This window comes from Coloeus monedula, assembly GCF_965178545.1.
Source record: "Coloeus monedula genome assembly, chromosome: 1".
NCBI classification, from domain to species: Eukaryota; Metazoa; Chordata; class Aves; order Passeriformes; family Corvidae; genus Coloeus; species Coloeus monedula.
The window spans coordinates 35,960,694-35,983,966 of record NC_138781.1 but is presented as its reverse complement, the minus strand read 5'-3'; the positions used below and the strand labels follow the sequence as shown (position 1 = coordinate 35,983,966).

Sequence of the window (23,273 nt, the reverse complement as noted above, 5' to 3'; positions counted from 1 at the left end):
AGCCACAATGATTTCCAGAGATCTTGAGTTGCTACTGCTGGGTTGATGATAGTGGAAGCTCTTCAGGCTGGTTAATAAAAACTTTCAATCTATCAGTAGATGCTGTAAGGCAAACTTACAGAAACCCTACCTAAGCCCCTGTTCAGATTTCTAGTGCATAAACACCTTCATGATTTTTCCACAGGTGTTCTAAATAAAAGGAATTATATCAATTTTCAAATGCAAGACCAGGGAATGTATGCTCTGATGTAATGCATCAAAATGAGTTGCCAAGTGTATCATCTCTAAAAATTGATAGATTTTGCAGAAATCATTGACCAGATTTTGTTATGTAGTGAAGGTCAGGCCCTTCCTGACTCAGAAAACTTGTGTAGAGAATTATTTGTGCTCTATATGGTTAAATTCCTGCATGGTTGTAAAAAGCATTGATCAATTGAATTTTGCTTGGCAGGTGCCAAGTAAACATAGCATGTAACAAGTTTTTAATTGATTTTTAGTTGTGTTTCGCACTCATCTGAAATACAGGTATTGGGTTTTTCAAAAGTAATTTTAGGAAAATTAATTAGTTCATTACATCAGTTGGGACTGTCAGTGCTTGAAGTTTCTTACCTAGTGTGAATTGTAGAACGCAATTTACATGCACATTAAAATTACTTGATCACATAGTGTGTATATCAAAGCTTTAACAAAGTGTGCATGATATATACTTTTCTGGAGGTTTTTTTACAGCATAACAACAGAAAGGTGGTGTGGCTGACTGTTAGAAAAGGATGTGGCCACATTTGCACACATAAATTACTTTCAATTCTTGTCTCCTTGCAGGGTCTTGAGGGACTCAAGACAGTAGTTGCTGTTCCTTGCAAAAAGGAGGCAAAACAAGGATGGGTGTCACGTTTCTCTCTTTTTGTTGCCCTTTGAGAATCTGAGAGAGACATTTAAAAACTGTTGAGCTGTTCTGTTGTTTTCCCTTCTGCTCTGCAGAGAGGAGTCCTGCAGCAAGAGTTCATCCTTCATGAAAGCTCAGCGATGCTAAAGCCAAAGGGCTGCCCACTCTTGTCTTTTGTTAACTTGTAAGAAGCTTTTGACTCCAGTGATTGCAGTCATCTTTTAAAAATATTCTTTCATACTGTGTAATTCCAGAACACCAGTCAGGGCAGTCTGAGTAACCCATCAGAAATGTCCCTCGTCAGGAATTCAGTCACAAGATTTCCTCAGAGCGCCACAGGCTCTGGTCCCTCATGAGTTATTTGTGTATTACGTGCTCTTACAAACCAGTAGCTCACTTTTTTTCTCAAAAGGCAATTGTGTAGGACACAAAGAAGACTTTTGTTTGCTGCTTGTATCTGACAAGCAGATTGATTGATCATGTGTTTGATTAGGTCCTTGGGTCTGTACAGAGGAGTCCAGTGTGGTGAAAACAGCATCATGTGAACATTAATGGAGTACTTCATACTTGGTAGAGACTAGAGAGGGTGAAACAATTTATCATGAGTTTCAGATATTCAGGCTGTGAAATTTCTCATACTGTTGAACACCTCTGAACTCCTGTGTAACACTGAAAACAAGCAGTACGCTCTTGTTGCCACAATTTTATGGGAAGAAATGGAAGATAATTTGGTCTTCATTAAACTAAAGAGGCTTAGCCTCCCTGATCCGTCAGATTCTCATTTGCGTTTCAAAGAAACTTGCTGAGAAGGTCATGTACTTCCAGCTCATTGTGCCTGTATATCAGTGGTGTACATGATTAGTTTTGAATAGTTGCTCTAGAAGTCTGTGACACAGACCCTGGACCTTCAAGAGGTGAGGTCATAAGGCCACTAATTTTGCTGTTGCAGTTGTTTCATTGTCCATGTATCAGGGAAATTGTAGTGTCCTAGAGGACCCTTTATAAGTACCTTGACATATCTTCTCTCCATCACAGTTCTTAATTTTGATTCTCAGCACCAGTCAAAAAAAAAAGTCTTCCTTGCAGAGCGTCAGAGCTAAAGATCATTACACAGGTCACCAAGTCTATCTACCAAGAAGCAGATACTGATTAATTTCAAATAAACCAGCAAAATTTCATTTAAGCTAGTGAACTGAAAACTACATATTGTCATGAAGATAAGCAGTTTCTGAATCTTCCATTTCCATCTCTTCCAGTTTAACACTCAGATCATGCTAACTGTAGGGGTAGGTATTTGTTACACTGAAAACTTCTTGAAATGTTTTTACAAATAAGATTTATCAAGATGTTTAGTGCAGTAGTTAAAGTTTGCCATGAATTTTCTCCTAGCAGTTCCATGTGGTTTGCTTTGATTCTACTTCGTGGTAACTTAAAATGCTAATTTCTCAATATCTCTCCATAGTAGCCATGGCAGTAGCCAGTGGATCCTGTGAAGATGCTGGGCTCATGAGCCCTGAAACTGGTCAAACCTGGTGAGTGACAGAGGCAACAACTGAGAGAAGCTGTGCCAAGAGCGAAAACAGCTGTCACAGTGCCACCTGTGGTCAGGGAGGAAGTGGGTCAAAGGGACCAACCAAAACGATAGAACCTTAAGTGACCCATCATCACTCCTTCCCACCCCTTGCTGTCACCATTTTGATCTGTTTGCACACCAGGTCACCTCTCCAAAATTCTTGGCACCTTACCAGTCCAGCACAGGCTTCCTGTCATGTGCAAAATCATTGCTGTGCCATTGACCCTGTCAGTGAGTGCAGCCAGGCAAGAGAAGCTTGCCCTGAAGGCATGGTGGAGTGCAAAGGTCAGAGCAGAGGTGCCCCATCCAGAGGTGGTAATTTTTAATTTTTATATCAAAACTGAGATACTTATCTTGTTGTTTGCTGAACCTGTTGGTTTAGGGAAAGATCCAGCTATTAAGACTCAGGGTAAAATCAGCAGGAGCTGGCAATAAGTCACTTCTTCCGTGACCTATTCAGGGCCTTTCCTGCTCCATGGCAAATGCTTTTATTTTGGTCTCAGTTGTCCTTCTGGACAAGTCAGAGGACAACTTTTTGACACATTCAGTACTTCCAGTAAAAGATTTCCATCCACCAGAACACTAAATAGCTGTACCACTTCTTAGCATGATCTTTGTGGATGAACTCCTATGGTGTTTATACAAAATACCAATTTCTGGTATACTTTTAGTAACAATGACTATTTCACACTGCATAGAAAAAAATCACAATTTTCAGGGGAGGGCTTTCCCCTCCCCCCCCCCCATCTTGAAAACGATACTATTTAGCAGTTTTTATTTCTGCATGTCTCTGATCATAGGCCTGTTGTTGATTCTTTCCATCAAAATTTTGTACCTATGCAACTCAATACCATCTTAAGGTATTTGGTTTTAGACAATAGCAAGACTGCAGCATAAATTTATCATTTTTATCACTCTATAATGGATTAGAACTGATTTTTTTGCCCTGTGACAGATGTTAAGATTAATGTTCATTTAATGACAAAAAAAAGTAGATAAAACATGAGCCCTTACTTATCCTACTTGCTCACTCATTAGGGTAGAATACATTTGACTTTTTATATTATGCAGAGGCCTCTGTGGCCCCCAGCGCACTGCACAGGTGTTCCCACATTGATGGGTTCTGGTGTACATCCCTTAGCTAGAACCAGGCTTTGAATTTAGATATGTAAACAGTCTGGAGGCAGAGATCCAGACAAAACACCTGTCAGTCTCACAGTCTCTCTTGCAGAACTACTCAAGAGGGTCATTTCAGAGCCAGTAAGGAAAGCTTCTGTCCTGGAGGCTGAGCTGGACTGTGGCAGCAAAATATGTAAGTGCATCAGAGCAGCTCTGACTGTCCCAGGGCAGACCAAGGTCTCCTTGGTCCCATCCCATCCCCAGCACTGCCCAGCAGCTAATGAAGAGTCCATGCAAGCATTTGGGGATACTTCCCTAAAACCCTCCCACACAATTTGAAGGTCATGGACTTTTTGAGACTGATGCATTGTTGTTTAATACCATGAACAATACATATGTTTCGATGAATTTGTCCAATCACTTCTGGAATCCACATCACGACTTAAAATCCACTGCATCCCATGGAAGGGAATTGCCCCAGTTAACTGTGCTTTATGAAGAGACATGTCTCTTTGTTTCTTTTGAACCCACTGCATTGGGGTTCATTTAAAGACACCTTTTGGATAGGAAGAGACAGTGTTCTGCTCTCAGCTCTCTAGCCTACTGAGGACTGTTTAGATTTTTTCCTTATTTTTGTGCACCATTTTTGAAAGGGAAATAAGAACTGTGCACAATTCTAGACCCAGGTGCATCATGCATACATTTGCATAGCGATATTTGTTCTTTGTTCTGCTCTCTATTTTCCAAAAATTCCTAACATATGGTGTTCTTTTTTGACACTTGGTGAGCACTGGGCTGACATTATCTTAGAACTTATGTTTAATAAGGAAATAACTTTTTAGAATCTAAGGCTTAGAATAACCTTGTCTTTCTCCTTCTGTCTCTTGCTCATGGCCTAGGTGGTTTTTAGAAGACAAGGTGATCTAACTGAGGTATCATGGGTTCAGGTGGTTTTTCTGCTAGTCCCTCCCACAACCTCCTAACAGCAGCTGATGAAGATGTGCAGGCTCCATGCATTTTGGTAGCACTGTTCAAGACTGGTTTATTTCCACTCCTCCCATCATTTAGCTGGCTTTATTTGTTTAATATTGTAATATGTTACTTCCCTTCCATGTTCATTTTAATTAGCCCTATTGCACTTCTTACATTACCTCATCTCTTCCTTCAAAGCTGCATCTGTGTGCCTCTTGTATTTCCTTGTCTCATGGCTTTCCTCATGGTTATCTGAGTTTTCTGGGCAGCGACGCCTTTTATTTGAGTTGATGCAGTCTTTCAATGTGAGATTTCTTTTAGTTTTGCATACACTGTATTTGCTTTCCTAAAAGAGGTAGGGATACTGCCCAAGATGCACATATGAAATAGTGTGCTTTTTGAAAGGGCAAAGAATATTTTCTTTCATTCAAATCTACTATTTCCTTGTAACTTTGTTTTCTAGTATTGGCCCTCAGGGGAAAGTCTTAACCTGAATAAATCATGAATGATAAATGTGATAGACTGAAGGATTCTTGCTTTTCCTTGTGAAGAAGGGGTTAATTATAACTCACAGTTTCTCTCCTCTTGCAGAACTACTCAAGATGAAGCTATTTCTTGGAAGAATACCCTTAGGAAGTTAGTGACCTAGAATGAGTTTGGCATAGAATTGCCTTTTAGCCTTAACTGTGATATTTGCTGCTGCTGTCTCCTAGACAAATGGGTTTTGACAGGCTTTGCAAACAGCCTGAGGTCAGAGCCTATGAGCTTTCCTTGGGCAAGTAAAAGCTGTGGTGTCGGGAACTTAATACGTTTCTTGAGACAAACATCAAAATTCCCAAACCTGGGGAGGGTGCACAGTGGGGCAATGACAGGCAAATGCAACCCCTCACAGGACTGGGAAAAGGACATGGCAAGCAGCTAAACATGGTCCCTGCCAGGGATGGTTCACGAAGTTCAAGCTCTGCTTTGAACTGGAATGAAGACTGTATTTTTAATATCCCTTGACATAAGGCCCAGAAGAGAGCAGGTGATGGCACACCAAACTGGCACCCTGCCTTGGGCATCAAAATATGCTTCTGTGGCCCCTACACCTCCACCACAAACTGCTTAGCTACCTAGAGGTGGGATTTTGCTGTGGATGAGCAAAAGGGTGAGCAGCAGGGAGGCCTGATACCTAAGCTTTTCCTGTGTGGATTTCCTCTATGCACACTGAACTGAGAGTAGTGGGGCAGCCTGGGGGGATGCATGATTCGGGGCCCACCTCCTCCTACTTTAGTAGAGGAAGGATTTTCTTCCCATCCCAGCTGTTTGTTCAGGCACTAACCTCAGAATTTGTTTCTCACTCGGTAAATTTCACAAGTATCCCAGTAGTTAGGACTCTTTGGTTATCTCCTGTGCATACAAAGGTGGGGGGTGATGTATAGGAGATGCACACTGGAAGAATTTATTCTGGCCCCTAAAAAACACTCTGACTCTTGCAGATCTTTAGATCGTTTTTTTTCCTTGATACTTTTTTCAAGTCTGGGATTTTCGTAACTGAAGGAGAATTCAAATAAATCAGCAACCAGAGTAAATGCCAAGCAACCACAGTTAAACTTTGTCAGTTTTTAGACTAATAGACCCCCTTCTCAAGATATTGTGCCTAACAGGATTTGATTGCGCTTTCTTGGCCAGAGAATTTCTGTCAGTACTTCTGCCAAATGCATGGTCTCACAGAGGGAGGATTTGATAGAGATCCAGGTTAAGTCAGCCTCTTCATTCAGAGACAGTGACTGCCAGCCCCACACAGGCTGCAGCAGGGCCACCCAAATGTCGAGTTTCCACTGAGGAAGGCCAAGTTCCCCATATTCTTTTTTATTTTTGCAACCGTAGCAGGGCTGTGTCCTTGGGTTCTTTCCATGCCAAATAAAGTGTCTGCACATTTTGTCTGGTTCAGTTTTGTACGGTTGAGGCCTTTATAGCAGAGGCACCTGCAAAAATAGAAGTCTGAAGAAACAGATTCATTTCTGACAGGTTAACCAACCTGAGGAGTAGGAAATTATTGTGCTAGATCTGTAAATACATTTGCAGCTTGCCTTGCAAGGGCAGCTTGTGAAAATTAAACTGGCTGGGAATATCCTGAGCCCTAGGCATAGAGCACCCTCTGAGACACAGCTTATATAAAATGTTCCGAGGCAGATCCTGCCATCCAGCACAGCCGTGCAAATCTGGAGTAATGCAGGCTTTAGGGATGTTACTTCAGATCCACTTCACCCAACAGAAGAGCAGAATTTAAATGAATTACCCATGAAGAGAGAATAAAGAGCATGTGCAGTAAATAATACATTTCTGGGTTTTTTGCCCTTCATGACTCTCTCTCATAAATGTTTCAGCCTCTGTCTGATTGCTGCTTCACTGTGTCAGCCAAAAAACCAGACTGAGCAAGTGCATTTCAGTGTCATTCACATCTGAGGCTGTTATGGCTCAGGGAGAGACAGAAGCACAGACAAAACCCTGATTTCTAAGAGCACGACATTGTCCTCACCAGAGCCATATTTGAATGCCTCATGACACATTCTGTGACTGCTCTTGGTCAGATACAGCTCCCATTTTGTTTATTTTTTATCTCTTGCAGACCTGAAAAATAGGTAGGAGAGAGGGAAAGCAATTTTAAATTCATAAAAATCAGTTTGGTCCCAAAGTGTCAACTGAAGTATTTCATCATTTATGAAATAATTAATTTTATTCTGAAGAAGTCAATATGACATCTCACAGTATTTCTCACCCTGCACTATCCTGCCACCCAGGCTGGCGCTTGACACCAACCTTGAGTAATTTTGGCTCCTCCAAAACCTAATTTCTCAGGGGATGTTATGAGTATTTTTTTATATTTTCTTTTTTTTTCTTTACATTACAGTTGGATCCTTTCTATGCACTTATTTAATTCAGCTGTACAATCTCTATTACAATACCCTTCAAATGTAAGATACCTGATTGGAATTAGCCTCTGCCACCATAAGGTGACCTTGCTTCATGAGGTCAGGCTGTGATTCCCACCACTGGATGCACCTGAACATTCCCCTGCTGTGTTCCGCATGTTCTTGATGTTCCTGAGCAGTTGTCCAACACTAACTCAGGAGCAAAATACCTTGGTGAGATTTGAGGAGCCGCATCCACACCTGAAATATCCTTTCCAGAAAATCTGAAACTACTCAGTTTTATAGTCTGCTTTCTTACTGAGCCGACTGCCTTATTTTAAACTTCTCAAATGTGTTTTATCAATATGAAATACTGTTTACTTTTGCTCATTCTTGCACTTTCCAGTCTTTACCATGCAGATTCTTTCCGGCATTTTCCCACAGATGTAGCATTTTGTAATTCATTGCTTGTGACTGCCAAGAAATGACAATTCCAAGACTGTCCATAGTAAATGAGATGAACCTCTTAAAGAGGGACAAAACCTCAGCTACAGATTTGTGCATCTTTCTGACATGTCCAGCCGGAAAAATCTTGGTCTCTGTAGAACAGATGTGTGAGAAATACCTCCTCCATCTTGTCAAATTGCTGGTACTTGCTGTGTTCTCCATTGCTGTGTCTTTCTGTTGCCAAAACCAAGAAAAAAAAGGATATGGTTCTCCTGTGTTCTAATGGATGTAGACTTTTTCCACATGTAAGGGGTTTACTAATTTTGCTATTTATTTTGCAGGTGTGTTTTAAACATTTTTAATAATAGAGTTGCACTGATGAGACCTATGCCCTTTTTGCAGCTTAATATGCTCTTCTGTTCAGAGAGAGAAATCATTGGCCTGGCAGACCTAAATCCACAAAGTTGAGGGGTTTTAACAGTACTGGCACAGGTGCAATGATCTGGCAAAGGGGTGCAGAGAAAACCCAACCCAATTTTTTTGTTTTCAAGAGTCAAAATGGGAGTTATCTGGAGGGACAGGGTTTCATGGTCTGCACTACATTTCCAATCTTTATCAGTCTTCCTACTGAGAAGCAGAAAATTTGTGTTTTTATCTGTCATCCAGAGTCACCTTGAAACCCCGTAATGAAATATCAATAATTGAGGATAGCTGTTTGCTAAAAAGATTACTGACAGGTATGAAATAACAGTCAGCAATACCTATAAATATATTTTATGTCTTGGACATTTTCCTGGCAGACTTCAGTCTTTCATTGAGTAGCAGCCCTGGATTTGAACACTTATGCACAGAAGAATAGTAGGATGTTTTTGGGGGCGCTGGAGGGGAGAAAGTGGAGTTTTTTTTTAAAAATCAGTGTACCATGATGTTCCTTGGTTAGCACAAAAGTGTAATTCCCTCCACAAGTGCAGAGGTCTGTTTCAGTTTATTCTTTTTGCAGTATGCTGTATATAAAGAAAAACAAGATGAGATAACTCTTCCTGGAGAAAATCCAGAATTTTAATTAAAGAAATGGCATTTTCACATTGATTTCTTACTGGCTGGAGTTCATGGCCATACTGCCCGTATTTGCTTTCGTGTTAAGAGCTTTCCAGATGACCTTCTCTACAAATGCCTTTTTTCCCTGCCACTAGAGGTCATAAAAACAATAAAGAATGGAGACACAACATACCCATTAATTTGGGACTAGAACATTTTTACAAGGTGGACCTGAGTCTGTGGTCCTGGAAGCCCCCAGGAGGGGGACAGCATGCGTTAGTGTTAATATTATGCAGACTGAAGGAAAGGCATCAGAATTGGACCCAAAAGATTAGAAGTCACATTTCTCTACCTTTGCATGTTGTCTTTAAATTCAGAGTGCTCAAAAATCACCAAGTTTCTCAAATTCATGAGGTCACTTTATGACCTGAAGTCTTTCAGATAGCACATCATGGTTATAGACATCGACATCTCTTTTCAGGCTTCTTGCCTTTTAATTCATGTTTTCATGCTTTTCACTTTAACACAGTAACTAATTCAAAGTAAAAATGAAGGATGTTTGAAAATGGACATTCTTATCTAAGCTGTTTCTGACAATAGCTGTAACTTTATTTAAATCACTACAACATCAACATGAACCGCATAATATCTGTTACAGAGGCCTAAGACTGAGAATAAGACTTAGGTTTTTTTTAAAAATTACCTCACGAACTTCAAAACCCTTTCTGTAATTAATTGCTACTAAATGCAGCAACACCTGCTGGTAAAAGAAGTGGCCTAACTTTGAACTCTAATCAGAGATTCTCAATTGTTTGTTTTATGTACCTGGTTCAGTTGTGCTGCTGAGGTTGACCGTCATGTCAATGAGCCGTCCACATTCCCTTTTCACTGCTCCCACTTCCGGAAGCAAATATGTTCAGTTCTACACATGAAAATGTAAAAAAGCCTTTCCTTGTCAGGCATGTCATTAGGAACCAGTACTTGAAACAGAAACCTGAGGCTGCTGTCATTGTAGTAGCCTAGTTGGGTTGTTCTGCTGTGTTCCAGTGCCATAAAAAGAAATGGACAGATGTACTTAGGAACTGAAATGAAATTCACTTTTTCCCATTTGCCTCTTTATTCTTTCTCTCTGTTAAGAATCGAATATTGATTTTCCTTGTTTTGCTGAGTCTGCGGTCTTTGCTAGCACGTAATTGTTGTAGACATGTTCACACGAGCTGGCAGTAAAGGTCCAGAAAAACAATTTTTTATCAAAATTTGGCAGTGTGTTGAAAGCAAGACAGCCCAGAGGAAAAGGTTCTTTCTTATGATGGGTGACAAGGAAGTAGAACCCAGCACCTTGCCATGGGCAGCCTGGCCTGGGGAACCTCTTTCACCACTGCCTGTGTGAGCATCCCAGCTCTGTTTCAGAGAGCAGAGAAAACAGTGGGTCTTGTTCCACTCTGAAACCAAACTCAGAAACCTTGGAAACTCCTCAAAATGGAATCACCACTGTCTGCCAAGTCTGAGCATCATGTTACATCTAATCTTGAATGAAACTGCCAAAATTGTATATTTTTCAGAGAAGACAGACATCTTCTTGTAATTAGCAAATTATGGTCTCATTGTTCTTACTTTGCTTATCAAGTTCTTTTCCAGTGTCAAGACCTATTTTGTTTCACCCTTTCCTCTCGTCGCTGATTTAAGAGTTGTTCTTGGCACTAGAGAATCTTAAGAGTTCTGTCACGGGCTGCACGCAGAAGGTTGTTCCAACAGCAGGAGCTGGACCCGAAACCATTCATTGTTTATGTAAAACTAAAAGTTATTTCCTTAGCATCAGCACCAGGCTCTGTTCCTGGGCTTGTGCGCGTGCGAATCTATGCAGACACCACAGACTGACCGCAGATTGCTGCTCTAGGAAATTAATGTTTCCTTTGCTTCTGCAAACAGAGGAATCAACAGCAAACTGTCCTGAAGAAATGGCTCTTGCCAGTGTCTGGGAGCTTGCTATGGCAGCCAGGGATCCGTCAGCTGGACTGCGTGAGCTCAGGAAGCACCAGTGCTCAGCCAGACTAAGTGGTCTTCCAGGCTCTGTGGTTTGTTGACTGATTTGTAGGCGAAGGCAGCTCTTGGCACCACAGATGGTAAGTTTTTGATGAGTATGACACATAGAGAAACTAGGTAAGACAACAAAAAGCCAGGAGTTTATAAGACAACTTGTCCAATGAGAAATTTCCTGCAAGACTTATTTTTTAATTGACATGATGGGTTTTATGTGTCTGCCCGCTTGAAATATTTTGACTATTAAACTCTGTTCACTGCTGGGCTCTTGATTTCTAAGCAGGCAAATTGTGTACTAATAAGAGGGAAAGCAGAAGAGGGTGACAGTAATGCAATGACCTGTTGTCTCTGTAGGGCTGTTTTGCATCAAACATTTTGGTTTGGCTATAGCTTTTGATCACTTTTGGTTTCTCGAGTAATCCCAAACTAGATGTACAAAGGGTGATTGACAGAAGCAGCCTTCCAATGGCTTGTACTCAGATATAAATATCTGATGTTCTCCATCTTGAACTCCTGATACATCAAAGTACCAGTTGATTTTCTTTCAGAGCTGCAATTAAATTTTTTGTGTAATTATTACATTAAATGATAAAAAAGAGGCTGTAAAAAACCCCAGTTTTCACCTAATAGCATATTAAGAAGTGAATAAAAAATACCGTGAAAAATACAATACTAAAGGATGTATTCCTTTAAAGCTCATTTATGCCTGTAACAATGTAAGTGACATTATTAGATTATTTGTTACCAGTCTGTAAGACTGAGGGACTAATAAATGCGGGAGCAATCTTTTGAGTAATTGCACAAAATAAGTTAGATATTTTAAAATATATTTGGTGGTTTTGTATTATGCATATTTTAAAAAAGGTGATTACTTTCACCTTTTTCTCAATTCGTAACACAAAATTACCATTGGTATAAATAAATATCACGATAGTATTACCAAAGGTCATGGATTCTAGGAAAGGTCAGTGTACAGCTACTTAGAAACTGAATAATGCATTCAGCCCTTACTTAGGCTGATCTACCTGTAACTTAGGTTCAAGCTAAGAAGAACCTTGCAAACAATCCTGGCACCTGTATCTGTTCTGTGTCATGAAAATTCTGCTGCAGCTTTCCAGCCTACTCAGCAGAAAGATATAGAACATTTATTATTAATATTAGAGTTAACATCTTAAAAATATTATAGAGACACTTCTGAAAATTTAAATTCTTATTCCTTTGGGACCAGATCATGCTGTAACACAGCATCCTACACAGTGGGGTCTCTCAGTTTGTGAACAAAGAAGCTGTCTTGGAAAAGTGTGCTGTTGGATTTAACTCATTTGAGGAAACTGCAGATGGTAGCATGTTTGTTCTTGGCTGTCACCTCTGTGCCTGAAGCCAGATCTTGGGGGAATTGGAAGAGCTGGGCACTGGGGTTGGGCTCCTGGAAGGGATTTTAGCCTGGGGAACCTTTGGGATTATTTTCCTTCCACTTAACTCCAGTTTAAAATTTATATATGACATCTAAATTAATCATCAAGAATCCCTCCCTAATCAGTAGAGAAAGCAAGCATTTCTAGATAGTGATTTACTCATATTGGTTGAGTACTTGCCATTGGTTACCTCTGGAAGTGTTCTCTGCTCACCAGTAAAAGAAACTTAGACAACTACCTCAGTTGTGACTACTGTTCAGGCGGCCCCATTTAGCAGAGGTGAATCCTGTTCCATGTGTCTAAAGCATAATAATCCCCAAGAGTGCTAGCTAATTAAAAAAAAAAAAATTAAAATTAGCAGCTAGAAAGATAGCAAAACTACTATGGCTGCTCTCTCAAGTCATGTAGCCAGATTGTTTTTCCAAAACATCCTTCCAAACCACCTGGTGAATAAGCAGCTGTGAGCTGCCTGAAGAGTATGCCAGAGTTCATGCTTTCCAGGGACTCTACATTTGGAGTCCTTATTCAGACCTTTCTAATGAAACCAGTGGAAATTATGGCAAAGGTCTGCAAAATCAAGCCCCCTCTAAGATGCTGGCAGGGGCAAGTCCTCCTGTACATTTCTGTAAGACTGTCAGGTGATGGCTAAATGAGGGTATTGCCACTGGATGCTTTCCGACTGGGTTTTTTGCAGACTAGCTGTGCTGCAGCATGAGGAAAACAAGGCATTAAGAAATCATAACACAATGAAGGAAATAAAAATACATTTTTCTGTTCACTGATACACTTTATTCAGGGCAGACACGTGCAGTTTGCATAGCTTAAAAACATGGACTTAAAAACATGTTACCTATTTGCAAAACACTTCTTTTTTACTCTCTTCCAATATGTTTGCAGTTTGAATCAAACTGCTGGAGATAAAATGAGATAAAGTCAGAATCTGAAAGCTCTCACTCACATGTCACCTTCCAGCTGTTATGGAAACCCAGGCTGTTACTGTTCTTGTCTTGGATCCCTGAATATAGCTCCATTCCTTCCTGAGGAGATCAGTAATGGAAGCTATTGCATTTTAATCAGCAGACAGTATTACAGCTCAATGAACATCTCCAAGGGAGGACCTGGAAGCACTTACATGTGGACTGAGAGATACCCTCAACATTTCTGTGCTACAGGATTTAGCATGAAGGTTGATAAACCTTCTTTCCCCATTTAGACTTCAGGTTAACACATGGAGAGAAATGCTGCTATTGTTTCTCTGTGTCAGTGATGGCACCTCACCTAACAGGACAAACCCCAATGGCCAGCCCCAGGGCCAACACTGACTGCGTCAGCTGGGGCTCGGTTTAAAAGTACTTCGAGTAATATTTCAAGTCTTCATTTTCTTCCATTTACCATGAGCTGGAAGAGGAATAAACCAGGCTGTTTAGTAAGGGCTGTCACCGAAAGGTGACCTGCTCTTGAATCTGACCTTTTAGCTCAGCTTCATGGGTGGGTTTGGCTCAAAGCACTCACTGTGCCTGGGTTGCACAATTCAAAGAAACAGGTGGAGTTACACTATAAGATATTTATTCGTGTTATGCTGGAATTCCTTTGCTCTTGCCTGAGGTTCTGCTTCAGAGGCCGTCAAAGCTTAAACTGCTTCATTCTTGCATGAAACATTTTGTCCTTACAGTTTTCTCCTGTCACTGGGAATTAGCGGAACCTGAAATGTTGACCTTGTCTAAATACAGAACTGAAAGTAATTCCATGTTTTGTGGTGCTCAAAGCATCATTGTCTGCTATATTGCATGAAAGTTGGGTAAAAATGAGGAAAACATATCAGCATCCTTAACCACCACTCTTTGTTGAGCCCAGTTCCATGAGGAGAAGAGTTTAGATGATGGATCTAACCACAGGGGCAAAGCACCACAATGAGGAAACAGTATTGGTACAAGCAACCAATTCATTTAAAAGGCGTATAGGAGAAAAACTAGGAAAAACAGGGATAGATGCTTTGCCTTTGGTTTTTTAAATTTGTGTGTACTAAGTTATGTTTATATTAGAGGGAAGTGTGCTCCACAATCCATGTCCACTGGCTGCCTTAGTACAGAGACCTCCTAGACCACCTTGTAGCTCCCTTCTGGCCCATGCTCTGGAATTTAGTTCCCTTGGAAACCAAACACACATTTACTCTGTTACTAAGTGAAACAAGTGTGTTAACAATTATTTTCTAAATGGTACTGCATCATATATTTTCCTTTTATTTTTTGAAGAGGTATTAGGTAACATATTTCTCTATTGTACATATATCTACAGCAAACCTTACTTTCTAGGCTTTTATCATTATGTTAAAAAGTAGTATAAATGAAGATGTCCATGTCTCTGAAATTTAATTCCAAACATTTCCCCTCTAAAAAATATTTTCATTCTTCGTGATAAATATCACTTGTGTTCAATTACCATATTTGTATACACATTTTTTTAACATTTACCTAAATTCTGAAGGATTATATTCCCAGTGTAGTGTCCAAAATATAATAAATAATACATAATAAAAAAATCTGGCATACTTATAATTTAAAATAAAGGAATCACATGTCATTAACAAAAGCATTTTACTCAGCTTTTATGCAATTAAAAAATTCTCTTTTCTCACCCTAGATTTGGGCAATGGTCAGGGATCACTTGGTGTTCTGGAAGAGGTTTCTACCATCCTCTCAGCTGAAAATTAAAGCAATTTCCAGAATGTCACCGGGCATTTTAAATGACACAGCAGAAGCAGTAATAGATTCTGATGCTATTAAAGAAAGCATAAGTGGTAATCAAGATGATTGGAGTGATGCCTGAACACAGTGTAGAATCTGTAGCACTCAAAGCAGGCAGACAGCTAGACACTGGGAGATGTTTTGGGCAACACAACACAGAATGCTCTTTGTGTCTTCTGTTGTAACCAATTTTATATGCTTGGTATGAATTTATTATGATTTACTGAGAGCAGGTGACTGGAAGGCTCTGAGCAGAATATTCTGTTACTCCTTCCTATCTCTAAAGTCTAAACAATGTGCTGTACATTTAAAAAACCTCACAATTTTCTGTCTCTTGAAAAGAATTCAAAACCTAAGAGAGTTTCATTAATGATGTCATTCCCCTTTAATATATACATAGGACTATAACTGATTTACACTATAAATCAGATGTGGTGCTGATGTGGGAAGACTCCCAAATCTTTGTTCTGTCTTAGCAGGCTCTTGGAAAGTGTTGTCATCACTGATTTTATCTTCAAAATGGACAGTACCTTAATGAGATATTGAAGTGGAAGTTTGCTTGGCTAGTGCATACTGTGTGAGACCATTCTTGTTACTTAACCTCATTTCTCATTCACTCCTTTGAAAGACAGCAGGTCAGCAGCAATGGAGGCTCTATAGAAGAAGCTTCTTTAGAAAATTTGGTCTTTTCAGGATCATCTTGAAGACCCACGACAGCAAGAATCTACACAATCTTCTTGGCTAAAACTGACAGCTTGAAAGACTTAACTCAGGGTGCAAGCAAATGGAAGCAAACCAGTATTTTCTTCCTAGGTAGCCACTGTTGAAACTGTTTCCCTTCACTTGCTGTTTTCAGCCAGTACTTCTGTTACTGTAATAATAATAGTAATAATAATAATAGTAATAAGCTCATCCCATGGCTTTACAAGAGCAGATGGATGCTGCTGATTCCTTCTATTCCCAAATAAGCAGAGAAGTTGTTACCCTCCTTACTACCACAAAAATTTCCTGAGGAGTTGTCCTTAAATATAATTAAAACAACAACAAAAAAAATTGTTAATATTTCAGTCTCATTCTCTCATCCAAATTAGACTGTGGACAAGGATTTAAGGAAGGGTGTGCCAAAAATTGAGGACTTCTAGTATTCCAAGTCAATTAGAGCATTTAGTGCCTAATTAACTGTTAATTTATGCTCTGTGTAGTCTCACGGAGAGTAGAAATTTGGCTCAGGCTAATTGGAAAACAAAATTTTTGCTATTACATGTGGAAACATCTATTACTTTTATACATACAAAACCTATTTTGTTTTATATGAGTTGAGGGCACTGTAAAACAAGGCTAAACTGCTGTCCTAGTTTGGCTGGCTTCCTCTTACAGTTTCAAAAGTCTCACATTTTTTCCTGTATCCTCAGTAGTCATAGAATATGCTGAAGACAAGCTGTCTGGCAGCCAATTTTCCATGTTTCCTTCAAAGGGCAAACTTAACTGCCTTCTGCAATAGCAGAGTTGAGAATTTATTGATTCTCACAGTCTCTCTATTCCCTGATTCACAGAAAAAATAGAAATTTTAGCTAGAGCTGGATTAACCAAGAGCCGGGCTTTCAAATGAGAGGCATTCCTGACTTCCCTGCATGCTGCAGCAAACACAAACATCTTTCTTGTCCTTGCAGGAAATGGATCTTAAATCCCAAGCAGAAGTAATGTTACACTTTGGAGACTTGACCTCTTCAGAGACCTGTCATCATCTCTGACGTAGCCCATGGGAACGTTCAAATTGCCACACCTGATTTGCATTCTTGTTACATGCACACAAAAACAAGTCCTTCTCATCTTCACTCTTTCCTGCCTCTATGCACTTGCCAGAAAGGACATGGACAATCATTCCATTCTACAAGATGAAAGAAGAAGGGAAAGAAAGAAAAAATTAGAAATGAGGGATCTCCAGTAAAAGCTAGGGCATGTTTCAGAAAATTTCACCAGTAATGACTGGTTGTTCAAATTTTAAACGCAATACTCCAAACACAATGACTGGATTTAGGTTTGTGCCCAGAGCGTGGTGAATATTCGTAGTTCCTTTTGAAGCTAACACGAGTGGTAGGTGCAGAATGCTTTCCCACCACTATTTTTTCCCTATGGCTACAGGTTGTCATCAGCATCAACCTCAGTACTACAGGCCACAACATTTCATAAGGACCAATGCTTCCCTTAGGAATCAAACCAAATTACAGTAGGAACTGTACCAGATGATTGCTGCATCCCTACAACTACAGTAACTGCTATTTTCCTAGGCTGTCCCAGAGCATGACATTTTTCAGTCTTGCTGAGAAGTTTGTGCTCTGCTGGGTGAAGTTCACTGAAAAACAGTGAATTCTTCTAATAGGAAGTTTTCTCTTCTCTTACAATGCAGGAGAAAATGTAATGATTTCCATTAAGAGCTTCACAAAGGGCTCTCATTTGGGAGGGGTCAGGATTTTCAAACCCTTCCTCAATCCAAAAGAAATGGGAAAGGATTTGCCCTGCTCTTATTTTCACAACCCCTGATTCTGATTCTCTTCCTATAAGGCCAGCAAGACATAGGAATTCAGGTAGGATTTCTGTAGTTTGTATTTCTAAACTAAATGTATTTCACATTGACAGTGTAAATGGGCAAGAGACATCCTAATTTTTCTGTGTGAAAAAGGTACAGAAGTGAAACATGCCCTTCAAATACCTCATCCCTTCCTCACACACAAATCCTGAAATCACTGTGATTCCACAATGATTCCACAGTCACCATCAGCTGCCTTTCCCCCATGGCAGAGTCACTACTGACCTCCTGGACATCCCAGTGCTGGTTGCTGCTGTCTGTCTCCTTTGTACAGTTTTGAGGGATAACCTTCCCATGTCTGACATCAAAGCAAAGCAGCGGAGCAGAACCAAGCCGGATTTCCTTCACGCTGTTATATTCAAAGTGCTGGAAAAGGGAGGGTTTGTTTGAAAAGTGACGGATGGACATCCCAGTTCATTTTTAAATGCTAATTCTAAAGACAATTTCCTGTACATGTTTGTTAAGATGCAACCCAAACATGAGTGACAGAGACCCAACAGCCTTGACCCTTCAAAGCAGTCCTCCCTGCTAGCTAATTCTGGCGTAACTATTTACCTAAGAAAGGGCTTTGTGAACTATGATTATGTATAATGTAAACCCACCCTGTCATAAAATTTTCCAGTTAAATAAATATTTGAACAGAAGGGTGTTTCTCACAGTGTCTTCACACACTGCAGCTTATGTGCCTGCAGCTTATCCTGAGCTCAGAGTGAGCAGCAAAACTCACTTGGGACTTGGAGTAAATATCTGCAGCCAGTCTGTATTGGTTTGGCTTCTCTTATTGCATGAATTTTCTAGACTAATGCTAGATTGGGAGTCTACATTAATTTACCTCCTGCCTTAGACTGCAGTTTAGGCATTAATCTTCAGATTTAGTCACTAATGGGGAAACTCATCCCCAATATTCTGGAACTGTTACATATTTTTTGCTCACAGGCTTTCTGTTCCCCAGACACTACCAAATATACTAAACAAATGAGCACTTAATGATGTCTTCTGGAGCAAAGTGTGGGTATCTGCCTCAGTGACAGGAGGGACATTGGCATTTTTGAAGTGGCACTCCTCTGTAGAAGAGTGGGCATCGTTGCCTTAGCACATGCCTAATTTTGAATACACCAGTATTCCACTAGGGTCAACCCAGCCACTCCCATGTTGGAGTGCCTGTCTTCTGCATGGCTCCCTAGATCTGACACAGTGCCGATGTACTCAAAGTATGCATTACCTGGGTGAGGCTGTCACTGCAAGGGGAGAGTTCAATAGAGCCTTCTGCAGTGGCTCTTCCAGGTCTGTAATCTGCACAGAAGCCAACACCAGTACTGTAAAGCTGTAAGTAAAGGTTATACTGAAATAAATCACAATTGGATACAAACAAAATATCCTTCAGCTAACAGTTTTGTGATTGTATCCCTTTATGAGATATGATTTTGTTCATAAATCAGGCACTATATTTTTTCTTTCAGACTTGATCTTGCATATTGGTCTTGCAAACTGATGCGATATAAAAGGCAGAGTTTCACCAAGGGTCAGTGTTACCCATTAAGTTTTGTTTAAATTAGAGATCCACTTCTGGGTTTAACTATTATGATAATTAAAAGAAAGCTATCAAAATTTTTATGCTGGTGGAAAATTGTACTTCAACTGGACACTGTAGTCAGAAAAAACACAAGATATTCCAGAAGAAAAGAAACATGTGACAATTCCTGTGATCCACACTCAGTTCTTACACTTTCTTAAGTTACTTTGAAAATAAAGAGCAGATAAAATAGTAAAACGACACAGTAAAATCTGGCTACAGATAGCAGAGTGTGAATTAATTGGTAGACCTTGTTGCCTTGTTGGGGGAAACTCCCTTCCAGTAAGGCTGCTGGGAATAAATTCATATTTAATGAATTATAATTATCAACTCTGTGTTTAAAAAAACCTCCAGACATTAAGAATATTTTGTCCTGTACACAGTCAGCTAGGGAACTGCTGTTACTATCACTTCTGTCCTTGGGGAAGGGCAGGACTGAAGAAATGCTTTTTTCTCTTTGTGCACGTGGGTCAGCACAGAGATATCTCAGCTACTGTTGGTGTTGCCACCTGCATGAGGCAACACAGTTCTTTTCCTTTACTAATGGCACCTGAAGAACCTAAGGTTAGGATCCTCTGAGCTGTGACACTGAACTGAGTCAGACACTCTGGGTTCAGTTCCCGGCTGGTTTTCAACATTTATGTGAGAATTTGGGCCAGTTCTTTGTCTCTGTCTTTTTCTTTCTCCCCCCACCCTGGCTGCAGTGCCTGTTTGGACCAAGTACTCAGGACATGGAAGTGACACTGAACAATGGAAAAAAAAAGATCATTCCTTATAGTGTGTTTTTTCTTACCTTGCCAGAGAATCTTGGTGTGTCTCCAAGTTGGGAGAGTTCAGGGTACACATTTGATACAAACCACTGGAAATTTCTACAGCCCAGTCTCTTCTGTAGCTGAAGGCGCTCAGTGCAGTCCGGCTTCTCTGCCTTTATGGGGAAAGGGAGAAAGCATAAGGGCAACAAGCTTACTAGTGTATTTGTGTTAGAGATGCTAGGAGTGGAAATGACTTCACAGGAATTATTTCTACCACCTTTTCTATCCTGAATATTATAATTATTGAAATGTATCTCTTATGAGTATGCAAAGGGGGAGGTTCAGCTACAGCCTTCCTCAAAATTTGTGCTAAAACAGACAAAGTCTGGCATTATGACAGCAGTGTTTCAGAAGCAGCATACATTGTGAAAATAAGTATTTCCTCTAACAATGATTATTATACTGCAAGATAAGTCAGTCTTTGTCGTATTTTTATTTTAAAAAGTCAGGACCAAGTTGGATACTTGTTGCACTGAAATTCAGTGGGATTGTATTAGATTGCCGTTTAGTACAGAATTTTTCCCGCTGATAAAAACTCAATTTCCTGGCCTTTAACAGCCCAGTTACTGTCAGTCCTCTATGATCAGAGGGAATACGTGATGACAGAATTTAGCCCAACATATAGTCTATTACCTATTATCTATTATCTGACAGTTACTAAATCTAATGAACAAAGGTGTTTTACAGCTATAAATGCATAAAACTTTTCCTATGATTTCTCTGTTTTCTTGAATTATAAAGACACAATATCAACTTTCAACTTTCCTGGTAGCAACTCTCTTATGAAAAAAGACAAATGCCTTCAACCCTTGGTGCAGCTACAGGCATCTGCACTGCAAAGGACTGACAGTCTGAATATTTGAGGGTATTTAGCACTAATGATGACTAACAGGGTTCTCAACACCTCTAAGCACTTACGTGTCTAATTCTTCAGTTTCAAAACCACACAAAACACTTTTCTAAATCTCTCAGTGCCCAAATATTAAAAACATCTAACAACCCTTAAAACTCTCCTCTCTCTTGCCAGCAGTAGATCTCCCCCTTCATGTTTCTACTTTTTAAAAATGCAGTTTGGGATGAGATTCCAGGAAACTGGTCTGGATTTCTTTGTCAAAAATTAAGATTGGCAACATAAGCAGAGAATTGCCTGTAAATAACTTTTTCTCAGACCAGCTATTTCTCTATATCCATAAGAAAGAAAGAAAAGGACTTTGCAGCATGGAAAACACTGACAAATGAAGGGCCTTGTAGATCAAAGGTTGACGTATCAGTCTCTAAAGGCAGGGATCAATCATTCCATGTGGCACTGTTTGCCAGCCCTTGTAAACTCCACAGGCAAAGCTCAACAGTTCCAGTATGTTAAAGAGAACCTCAGACTTCAGTGTCAGTTTAGATTCAATAACCATAACAACAAAGTTTAGCAATTCTGCACCACACAAACCTGTCCTCTAGAGGTTTTCCTGGAAAAGGGGAAGAGAGAATTAAAATGCTTCCCCTAAAAAGAGATGTTTCTCATGAGACTCTGCTTTGGCTGAAGAAGGCAATGGCAGTAAATCTCATTTTGTCACACTAGTTACAGTCTGCATCTGATATCAAATAAATGGTGTAAATAATGTAAAGAAAGTCATTGTCCCTGTAAACCAACCTTAAAGGAAACTGCTTGTAAATTAAATATGCAAACCACCCAAGAAGAGGAGCAAAAGAGGTGGTGGCTGAAGTAGAAGAGAGCTGGGAAGGGCCTCATTCATCTGTTTAATGCTCACACCGTGGGCATCCTATGCAAGACGTGATTCAGACCATAAACCAAGAAGGGTATAAAGCCACCTAAATGGGGGTCACTGGTTGTTTTCTGCCATGAGCAGTGGTGGTGGGGACGGCTCACAGAGAATTCGATAGTGGCCCATAGGTGGCTCTGCTCACCCTCTCAGCGCCATAAATCCCCCCAGGGCCCTTTGCAGCTGAGTGGCAATAATGTCCTTGCTTGCTTGTGCCTTTTGAATAACATCCCGCTGCACTGACAGGCTGAAAACATCGGCTGTGAAAGAAAGGAACACACAGAAAGGGCCATTTATGTTACGGTATGCTGCACACAGAGATCATTAAACTGATCATTTGAGGGAGCATCATATTCAGAAGTACTGGAACTATTCTGGCTAGAATAAACTCAGGCAAAAGGTCATGCTGCTTATAGCTAGCAAATTGTATCATTGGTGACTGTACTTTTTAGTAGAGAAAATTGCTTCTGAGCTGACAAGGAAAACCTTCAGGGAATTATTAAATTATTTAAAAACCTCACTGCCCATTTTAAAAGGCTTGGTCTAGTGGCTATAACCCTTTGTGAGTCAATTGACAGGCTCCTGGCCAGTGGAGTTCAAACCTGTAACACAGACAAGCAGGTAGGATCTTTTAAAATGATGTGAAAATAGAGTAAAAAGGGAAACACAATAGTCTCAGACTCTACAATTAGCAGGCTGACTGGAGAGAGAGGCAGATCCACTGGTGGAACATAAGAAGGTCAGACTAGGTGACAAGAGAGAAGTCATACCAATACACAGCCCTCTTCCTCTCCCCACCATAATGCAGCTCCTGCTGGATTTGGCTTTCTTGGGTGATGGCCAGCCCTGAATGACTGAGGCGTGCAGGACTGAGGCATTACTGGAGCCAATGGTGCTCACCAGTGCGGATGAGCTCATTAAAGCCATCAGAACTGGTGGCAGCCTGGGCCGTAGCGATCGAGCCCTTGTTGAGTTTGTGATCTCAAGGAGTGTGAGCCTGGTGAGGAGCAAAGTCAAGACCCTGAACTTTGCAAGAGCAAACTTCCAGCTGTTTAAGGAGCTGGTGAAGGAGATCCCCTGGGAAACTGTCCTTAAGGCCAGACGTGCTGACCAGAGCTGGCAGCTCTTTAGAGCTACTTTTCTTACAGTGCAAGAACTCTCTATCCCAGTGTGTAGGAAATGGAGCAAGGCAGGCCAGAAACTGGCATGGCTGAGCAAGGATCTGCTCCTCAAACTGACGAGTAAGAAAGAAATGCACAGACAGTGAAAGCAGGGACAGGTGACCTGAGCAAAGTACAGGGATATGGTTCGAATGTGTAGGGATAGGGTCAGGAAAGCCAAGGCAAAGGTGGAACAGGACTTAGCAAGGGACATGAAGAATCACAAGAAGGGATT

At 40.4% G+C, this 23,273-nt stretch overlaps 1 protein-coding gene across 1 annotated transcript in view; it reads right to left on the bottom strand.

Moving 5' to 3' along the window:
• Window positions 1-13,188: 13,188 nt before the first annotated feature.
• Window positions 13,189-23,273, bottom strand: part of GALNT15 (polypeptide N-acetylgalactosaminyltransferase 15) — a gene marked incomplete at its 5' end in the record, with an annotated part of 30,378 nt that continues 20,293 nt past the window's right edge. The window contains 4 exons of the mRNA XM_082278640.1: window positions 13,189-17,019; window positions 17,944-18,084; window positions 18,941-19,042; window positions 20,085-20,216. Of these exons, the coding sequence (XP_082134766.1) occupies window positions 16,873-17,019; window positions 17,944-18,084; window positions 18,941-19,042; window positions 20,085-20,216 (522 nt within the window). The 3' untranslated portion in view covers window positions 13,189-16,872. The remainder of the gene's footprint in view (window positions 17,020-17,943; window positions 18,085-18,940; window positions 19,043-20,084; window positions 20,217-23,273) is intronic.